This window comes from Mesoplodon bidens, assembly GCF_964165515.1.
Source record: "Mesoplodon bidens genome assembly, chromosome: 5".
NCBI lineage: Eukaryota > Metazoa > Chordata > Mammalia > Artiodactyla > Ziphiidae > Mesoplodon > Mesoplodon bidens.
Genome location: NC_138161.1, coordinates 133168538 through 133178591, shown reverse-complemented (window position 1 = coordinate 133178591; position 10054 = coordinate 133168538). Strand labels below are relative to the sequence as shown.

The 10054-nt window shown below is 34.2% G+C and overlaps 1 protein-coding gene across 1 annotated transcript; it reads right to left on the bottom strand.

Annotated features, from left to right (window-relative positions):
• Positions 1-8684: 8684 nt before the first annotated feature.
• On the bottom strand, positions 8685-9144 carry LOC308617442 (small nuclear ribonucleoprotein E-like). Its single transcript, XM_081234635.1, has one exon. It carries the CDS (start codon positions 9063-9065, stop codon positions 8787-8789), a length of 279 nt encoding a protein of 92 aa, XP_081090761.1. The 5' UTR covers positions 9066-9144; the 3' UTR covers positions 8685-8786.
• Between the last annotated feature and the right edge of the window lie 910 nt (positions 9145-10054).

Sequence of the window (10054 nt, the reverse complement as noted above, 5' to 3'; positions counted from 1 at the left end):
TCCATCAAGGAAGACATAACAATTATAAATATTTATGCACCTAACACTAGAGCACCTAAATCTAGAGAGCAAAAACTAACAGAATTAAAAGGAGAAATAAGCAGCAATTCAGTGATAGTCAGAGAATGCAATACCCCACTCTCAGCGATGGATAGATTATCCAGACAGATAATTAATAAGGAAACAGCATATTCGAATGACACTATAGACCAAATGAACCTAACAGACATATATAGAACATTCTATCGGCCAACAGCAGAATACACATCAGTCTCAAGAGCACATGAAGTATTTTCTAGAATAAACCATACTTTAGGCCACAAAACAAGTCTTAGCAAACTCACGAAGACTGAAATAATATCAAATCTTTTCTCTGATAACAATTGTATAAAACTAGAAATCAATAACAAGGGGAAAACTGGAAAACTCACAACTACTTGGAAATTAAACAACACTCTCTTGAACAATCAATGGATCAAAGAAGAAAGTAAAGAGAAAATTAAAAAAGTATCTTGAGATAAACAAAAATGGAAATGCAATATACCAAAACTTATGGGATGCAGCAAAAGCAGTTTTAAGAGGGAAGTTCATGACAATAAATGTCTATATTAAGAAACAAGAAAGATCTCAAATAAAAAGCCTAATTCTATGCCTGAAGGGACTAGAAAAAGAAGAACAAACTGAGCCCAAAGTCAGCAGAAGGAAGGAAATAATAAAGATAAGAGCAGAAATAAATGGAATAGAGAACAGAAAAGAAATAGAAAAATAAATCAACTTACATTGATTCTTTGAAAAGATAAAAATTGTTGACAAATCTTTAGCTAGACTAACCAAGGAAAAAAGAGAGAACACCCAGATCAACAAAATTATAAATGAGATAACAAAGGATTATAAGAAGCTACTATGATCAACTATACACCAACAAAACTGGAAAACCTAGAAGAAATAGAAAAAAATGTTTGTAACATATAACCTACCAAGACTAAATCAGGAAGAAATAGAAAATCTGACCAGACCAATTACTAGTAAGGTATTTTAATCAGTCATCAAGTATTTCCCAGTTAAGAAAAATTCAAGATCAGATGGCTTCACTGGTGAGTTTTACCAAACTATTAAAGTATTAATGTCAATTCTTCTCAAACACTTTCAAAAAAATCAAAGAGAAGGCAACACTCCCAAACTGATTTCACAAGGTCAGCATTACCTGGATACCAAAGCCAGAAAAGGACACTACAACAAAAGAAAACTACAGGCCAATATCCCAGATGAATATAGATGCAAAAAATTCTCAATAAAATACTAGCAAACCAAATTTAGCAGAATATTAAAAGGATCATTAATATGATCAATTGGGATTTATCTCTTGGATGCAGGGATGTTTCAATATACTCAAATCAATCAATGTGATATAACACATTAATAGAATGAAAGAAAAAAATACGATCATCTCAACAGATATAGAAAAAGCATTTGACAAAATTCAATATCCATTCATGATAAAAATGCAACAAATTAGGTATAGAGGGAACATACCTCAACTTAATAAAGGTCACATATGACAAGCCCCCAGCTAACTTCATACTTAATGGTGAAAGGTTGAAAAGATTTTTCTCTAAGATCAGGAGCAAGACAAGAGTCCTTACTCTCACCACTTCTATTTAACAAAGTACTGAAAGTCCTAGCCAAAGCAATCAGGCAAGAAAAAGAAACAAAAGCAATCAGGCAAGAAAAAGAAACAAAAGGCATCAGAATTGAAAAGGAAGGAGTAAAATTGACTCTATTCACAGATGACATGATTATATATATAGAAAATTCTGTTTTCTTTATAGAACAAAATAACTGTTAGAACTAATAAAATTAACTCAATAAGTTGAAGGATACAAAATCAATACACAAAAATCAGTAATGCTTTGATACACTAACAACAACTTATATGAAAAACAATTAAGCAATCTTATTTACAATAGCATCAAAAATGGTAAAATAGTTGGGAATAAATTTAACCAAGGAGGTATAAGATCTTTACACTGAAAACCACAAGACATTGATGAAAGAAATTTAAAAAGACACAAATATATCGAAAGGTATATGTGTTCATGGATTGGAAGTTTTAATATTATTTAAATATCCATACTACTCAAATCCATGTATAGAGTTGATCAATCCTTATCAAGATTCCAATGACATTTTTTAGAGAAATAGAAAAACAATCCTAAAATTTATATGGAACCACAAAAGACCATGAGTAGCCAAAACAACCCTGAGAAAGAAGAACAAAGTAGGAGGCACTTCACTTCCTGATTTCAAGCTATGTTAGAAAGCTATAGTGATAAAAAAAAAAAAAACAACTAGGGTACTAGCATAAAAACAGACACATAGATCAATGGAACAGAATTGAGAGCCCCCAAAATAAATCCATGTATATATAGTCAACTAATATTTGACAAGGAAGACAAGAATATTCAGGGGGGGAAAGACAGTTTCTTCAATAAATGGTGCTGGGAAAATTGGATATTGACACATAAAAGAGTGAAATTAGATGAATATCTTAAACCACTCATAAGCATTAAATCAAAATTGATTAAAACTTAAATGTAAGACCAGAAACTATAAAACTCCCAGAAGAAAACATAGGAAAAAAGCTCATTGACATGGGTCTTGGCAATAATTTTTTTGGATATGACACCAAAAGCACAAGGAACAAATCAAAAATAAATAAGTGGGATGACATCAAGCTTTTTAACCTTCAGCATAGCAAAAGAAACTATCAATAAAATGAAAAAAACCTACAGAATAAGAAAAAGATTTTGCAAACCATGTATCTGATAAGTGATTAATATCTAAAATATAGAAAGAACTCATATAACTCAATAGCAAAAAAACCAAACAATTCAATTAAAAAATTGTCAAAGGACGCAACTAGACATTTTTCCAAAGAAGACATATTAATGGCCAATGGATACATGAAAAGGTGCTCAACATCACTATTCATTAGGGAAATGAAAATCAAAACAAGTGAAATTTCACCTCATACCTGTTAGAATGGTTAACATTAAAAAGACAAGAGATATATATTAGCAGGGAGGTGGAGAAAGGGGAACTCTTGTGCATTATTGGTGGGACTGTAAGTTGGTACAGCCACTATGGAAAAGAGTGTGGAGGTTCCTTTTAAAAATTAAAATAGAACTACCACATGGTCCAGCAATTCCACTTCTGGGAATATATCCAAAGGCAATGAAAACATTAACTCAAAAAGATATCTACACCCTCATGTTTATAACAGCACTGTTTATAGCAGCCAAAATATGGAACATGGAAAGAACCAAAGTGTACATTGATGGATGCATGGATAATGAAGTTGGGGTATAATATTTCACACAGAGGAATATTTTTCAGCCACATAAAAGAAGAAAATCCTGCCATTTATTGTACAACAACATGGATTGAACTTAAAGTCATTATGCTAAGTGAAATAAATCAGATAAAGACAAATACTGTATGATCTCACTTATATGTGGAATCTTTATAAAATAAAACAACCTAACTCATAGAAAAAAAGATCAGATTTGTGGTTATCAGAGGTGGGGGGTGGGTAGGTGGTGGGAAGTGAATTGGATGAAGGTAGTCAAAAGGCACAAATTTCCAGTTTTAAATAAGTACAGAGATATGATGTACAACATAATGACTATAATTAACATTGCTATATGGTATATTTGAAAGTTAAGAGAGTAAATCCTAACATTCTCACCACAAGAAAAAAATTTTTTCTTTTATTTTGTATCTATATGAGATGATGGATGTTAGCTAAACTTACTGTGGTAGCCATTTCACAATATATGTAAGTCAAATCATTATGCTGTACACTTTAAACATATACAGTGCTGTGTGTAAATTATATCTTAATAAAACTGGGAAAAAATTTATATATTGCCTGTGGAAATGAAAATACTTTAACATTTTTTAGAAAATTATTTGGTAACATATTAACAAGACTCAAACATATTCATGTTCTTTGATGTTATTCTGCTTCGAGTCTAATATGACTACATTATGAGAAATATGGAAAAAATCATATCACAGATATGTTCATTATTGTGTTACACATAATGATAAAAATAGTAGAAGGAACATAAATGAAACGTAGGAAATTGGTGAGGTAAATTATACATACAAAATGGAAGAATACTATGTATTTATTCAAAGTAACATGAAATTATGTATAAAATAAGATATAAGGATATATTGTACAACACAGGGGATACAGTCAATGTTTTATAGTAACTATAAATGGAGTGTAACCTTTAAACTTTGTGAGTCACTATATTGTACACCTGTAAATTATATAATATTGTACATCAAGTATACTTCAATTAAAAATAAATAAATAAAAATTTTTAAAAATAACATGAAAAAGCTAATGATGTAATATCACAGAAAAAGCAGAATACAGAATTATATACATAAGGCAGTTGTACTTTATGTTAGGGATAATTTCCTGAACACCACACAAAATTCAAGACAACCCTTCAGATAGGAATGTCAATGGAGTGATGAATTTACAGAATATGTACATCTACAGTCATGTTAGCATATTTTTACCATATGCTTCTTTCACATTTTCAGGCTTATCTCTTACATTTCTCAGTGTTCTCTCCAAAATGTCAGCACTGAGTAAAATCATGATTGTTTGGCCTTCATCACAGTGTTTTATCCAAATGAAATTCTATTCCAGTATTATTGATTTTCAGGCCCATTTTTCAGCACCAGAGCAACCCACCACTTGAGGAACACTTGAAAGACGGTGTTATAAGAAACTATAAATATTTTAAATTATAAAAATTGAATACAGAAAAAAACATAGCCCAATAGTTGCCAAAAACATTTACAGAATTTCTGATATATATAAACTGCAGCATGTTTCACATGATACTGACTGAAAAAGATGGTGGACATTTCCATTTAGCAGTTAAAGTGACACTTTATAAGAAAATAGCATAAACCCAGCTTATAATTCATGCCAGCTTTGGTTTTGGAATAACAGGTTTTTACATTTATTTCAGCAAGTTATTTAAATATATGATCAATCCTAAATGATACATAAGCCAAAACCTACATTTTATGAAGCAAAATTAACTTTAAACATATCTAGTCAAGCCCCAGTGAAATAGTCGTTGAATTGTGGGCCCCCAAAAATATGTCCATGCCTTAAACCCCAGAACATGTAAATTTTAACTTACTTGGAAAAAGGGTTTTTGCAGATATAATTAAGTTAAGGATCTTGAGTTAAGATCATCATGGATTATCTGGATGGCTCCTCTAACCAGTAACATGTCCTTATAAAAGACAAAGGACAGACTCAGAGAATGGGAGAAGGCAACGTGAAGACTGCAGAGATTGGAATGCTGGCTATAAGCCAAGAAACACCAAGGAACCCCTGGAGCTAAAAGAACCTGAAAGAGGAAAGGAAAACAATATTCCCTAGAGCTTCTGGAGGGAGCGTGGCCCTGCCGATACCTGGAAATCAGACTTCTGGCCTCCAGAACTGTGGGGCAATAAGTTTTTGTTGTTTTAAACACCAAGGTTGTGGTAATTTGTTAGGCAAGCAACAAGAAACTTATACACCATCCTTTAATTTTTCTCTTTTTTAAATAAAACCTTTTAATTTCTAGTAGCAAAAATATCCCTTTATAAATATGCATTAACCCTTGAGGGTCAGAACGGAAAACACACACACAAATATATACATAGCCAAGGACTAGCAAATCAATACATGTTTACACTTTCAACTATTTTGACAAGGGCAATTTGTCATTCATTATAATGCTTCAGAATAAGCTGGTTCCTAGTTTTCAAAAGGATGTTAGCTTTAAAAGCATGAAAGCCCCTCAGTACACTCATTAAATCCTCCTTGAGAAGTGACTTGAATATGTCGAATTCCTCTGAGAATTATAGTGTTTATTATTAAGCAAATTTCTCATCGTCCTTACATCAAACAAAACCCAGAAACTTCAAGAAGAGAGATCATAGAATTCTTGATAAATATGAACTAGGAAAACACAGTAAATTCTGCCTTTTAACCTTATTCACTTACTGCTGAGAGATGAGGATCAGAGATATACTTATCAGTTTGCAGCAGGACAAATCTCTGAAATATGTGCGTTCTATTTGCAACTCATCACCCACCCCTATTACACACCCACTGACCTCCTTGGCATCTCTAAATAATAATTAAACTCCCCAAATTCCCTCAAGGATCCAAATTATGAAATTTATTTTATTGATCAGACCATCCAATGAAATGGTATACTTACTAATAAAAATTTTTTTTCTATTATGCATATGTACTACTTTTTTTAAAGAATAAAAATCACGGGCTTCCCTGGTGGCGCAGTGGTTGAGAGTCCGCCTGCCGATGCAGGGGACGAGGGTTCGAGCCCTGGTCTGGGAGGATTCCCACATGCCGCGGAGCAGCTGGCCCCGTGAGCCACAATTACTGAGCCTGCGCGTCTGGAGCCTGTGCTCCGCAGCAGGAGAGGACACGATAGTGAGAGGCCCGCGCACCATGATGAGGAGTGACCCCCACTTGCCGCAACTAGAGAAAGCCCTCGCACAGGAACGAAGAGCCAACACAGCCATAAATAAATAATAAATAATAAAAAAAGAATAAAAATCGCAAATAAAATACACATGCTGAATTTAAGAGACCGTTTCCTCAAAGCTGCTCTGGACCAACAACATTCCCTCCAAACCCTGGGGAAAGATTTCTGCAGAGGTGCCATGACAACTTTTCACCAACAACCTGTTTGTAGAGTGGGTAAGGAGCTAATACAAGCAAAGGAGTTTACAGCTCTGGAGGCTCAGCCAGCTAACATGGTCTGAACCTGCCACATCTATATTAGAATCATTTTATAACCAGACTCCATTTACAACCCCGAGTCCAGCAAATTTCACATCTCTTAACCTTACATAATTCTTTTCTCTGTTCACCTTGCTCTGGCTGAAGTGTCAAAAAGGTCATGTGGGCGATAAGAATTACAGTAGTCCTCCCATAACCAAGGTTTCGATTTCCTCGGTTTCAGTTACCCAAGATCAACTACGGTCTGAAAATATTAAATGGAAAATTGCAGAAATAAACAATTCATAAGTTTTAAATGCACTCTGTTCTGAGTATTGTGATGAAATCTCTCATCCTCCAGCTTCATCCCACCTGGAACAGCAGTCATCCTTTGTCCAGCAAATCACACCTCTTAGGCACTTAGTAGCCATCTCTGTTATCGGATCAATTGTCATGGTATCACAGTGCTTGTGTTTAAGTCACTCTTATTTTTTATTTTTTTTTTTTTATTTTTTTTTTTTTTTGCGGTACGAGGGCCTCTCACCACTGTGGCCTCTCCCGTTGCGGAGCACAGGCTCCGGACGCGCAGGCTCAGCGGCCATGGCTCACGGGCCCAGCCACTCCACGGCATGTGGGATCTTCCCGGACCGGGGCACGAACCCGTGTCCCCTGCATCGGCAGGCAGACTCTCAACCACTGCGCCACTAGGGAAGCCCAAAGTCACTCTTATTTTACTTAATAAAGTCCCCAAGGCATGAGAGTAGTGATGCTGGCAATTCAGATATGCCAAAGAGAAGTGGTAAAGTGTCTCCTTTAAGTGAAAAGGTGAAAGTTCCCAACTTAATAAGGAAAGAAAAAATATTATATGCTAAGGTTGCTAAGATCTATGGTAAATTTTATTATAGTGTATTATTATGATTACTCTAGTTTATAATTAAGTTATTGGTATTAATCTTACCATGCCTAATTTATAAATTAAACTTTATCATAGGTGTGTATGTCTAGGAAAAACCACATTATACATAGGGTTTGGTACTATCGTGGATTCAGGCATCCTCTGGGGGTCTTGAAACGTATCCCCTGTGAATAAGGAGGGACTACTGTAATATTATTGTCCATAAAAGCAACAAACAGATGAAAAGGAAAGGAAAAGAAAGGAAAGGGAGAAGGGAAGGGAAGAAAATGGAAGGGAAAGAAAAAAAAAAAGCAAAGCAAATGAAGAAAAGACCTTTGTAAAATGTGTCCCCATGTAACTCCTTCTAAGGAAATTTCCCCCAAATTTAGTGAGCACTCAGTCTCCCCTTCCTCGCCTCTCATTCACCAGTCAGGCCACTGCAATCTGGCTTCTACTCCATTATCCCACTAAAGTCATTACACCAAGGTCACCAATAATCCCCAAGTTGCTAAATCCAAAAGACTCTTTTTAAATGTTTCCTTTCTTGGCCTCACTCCAGTGTTTGACTACTTTATCTTAAAACATTCAGCCTTTGCCTCTATAACACCACTGGCTACCTTTACCCCACCATTCCAAACAATCCTTCTTTTTATGTCATGAGAATATTCTAATAATATATTGCTAAATGGAAGTAAGCTGAGTATATATAATTTTAGCTATGTAAATATAGATGCATATCACATCATTAAAGACTCTGAAAAACATTAAATGTGATTATTACCTCTAGGTGATGAATAATATGAGCAATCATATTTTTTTCCTTATTTTTCAAGATTTGTCAATACAACTTAATAAAGGTTATTTTTATTTTATTTTTTAAAGAAAACAATGTAAATATTTTAATAAAAACAATCCCACAGTATTTATTGTTATCTGGTAATAACATAAAGGTGAGCAAAACAATATGAATAAATGCTTTAGAACTACACTTCTAACAAAGCACACCTAAAAAAACTGTATTGCCTTCTCAACAATTTTTCACTTCATTGATCATTTCTAGTTGGAGACACTTTGGAGCAGAGCAATGTTATCTCCTTTTAGCATGATCCGACCCAGTTGTTTTCTTGACTTTGTTCTAGAATGAATCTCTTCTGCATCATCTAATACGAGGTTCATATACTCATCAAAACCAATGATACAGCCCTCTATCCGCATATTCACTTGCTCATAAAGCCACACCTGAATCCGAGATCTATTTTGCAAGTATCTGAAGATGAGATTGATTGGCTGCACCATCACCTTCTGCACCTTCTGGCCCTGGCCCTGGTACGCCATGGTGGAAGCTCACAAAGACCACACTATCCCACACACTACCTCAAAAAGCAACTTCCGGAATCTAAAGGTCATTTTTATATGCACATGGAGCAACAATTTAAATACATGTAGAGATAGAGAAATGTTTCTTTACATAGACTTTTATTTTGTACATACCAAAATTAGAGTGACCTTTCCAAACGTATTGGACAATGCCACATTTAGGTATTTGCCCAACAGAAATGTATATATACATGTGTATATGTATATATGTATGTATGTATATATATATCTATACACATATATATATATATATATATATCCATCAAAATATATGCAAAAGAATGTTAATAGGAATAACATATATAATAACCTCAAACTGGAAACTACCAAAATGTCCATCAAGAGTAGAATACATAAATAAGTTGTGATGTACTCACTGAATACTATAGAGCAATGAAAATGAACATACTGCAGTCACATAACACAAATGGAAAAATCTTAGAAACAAAATGTTGAGTGAAAACACTGTACATATATATACTGCAGATTTCATTTAATATGAAATTAGAAACCTGGCAAAACTAATCTATGGTGTCAAGATAGTTATTATCACTGGAGAGACATGAGAATGGAAGACACAGCAGGGTCTTCTTGGATGTTGATGATATACTCTTTTTTGATTTGGGTCCTGCTCACATGGGTGTGTTCAGTTCATAAAAAGTCAAGTTTCACAGTTGTAATTTGTGTATTTTTTCCTGTATGTATGTTATATTTTAATAAAGGTCTCAACAACTCAACTAAGAATTACTGCCATCTTTGAGTGAGGAAGTATCACTACTGCATTTATACATGGATCGTGATTTCCCCTTCAAAAATGTCTGGACCATGGTGCAGCCACCATGGAAAACAAACTGGAGGTTTCTTAAAAAACTAAAATTAGAGTTACCATATGTCCAGCAATCCCACTCCTAGGCATATATCCAGAAAAGATGAAAACTCTAATTCAA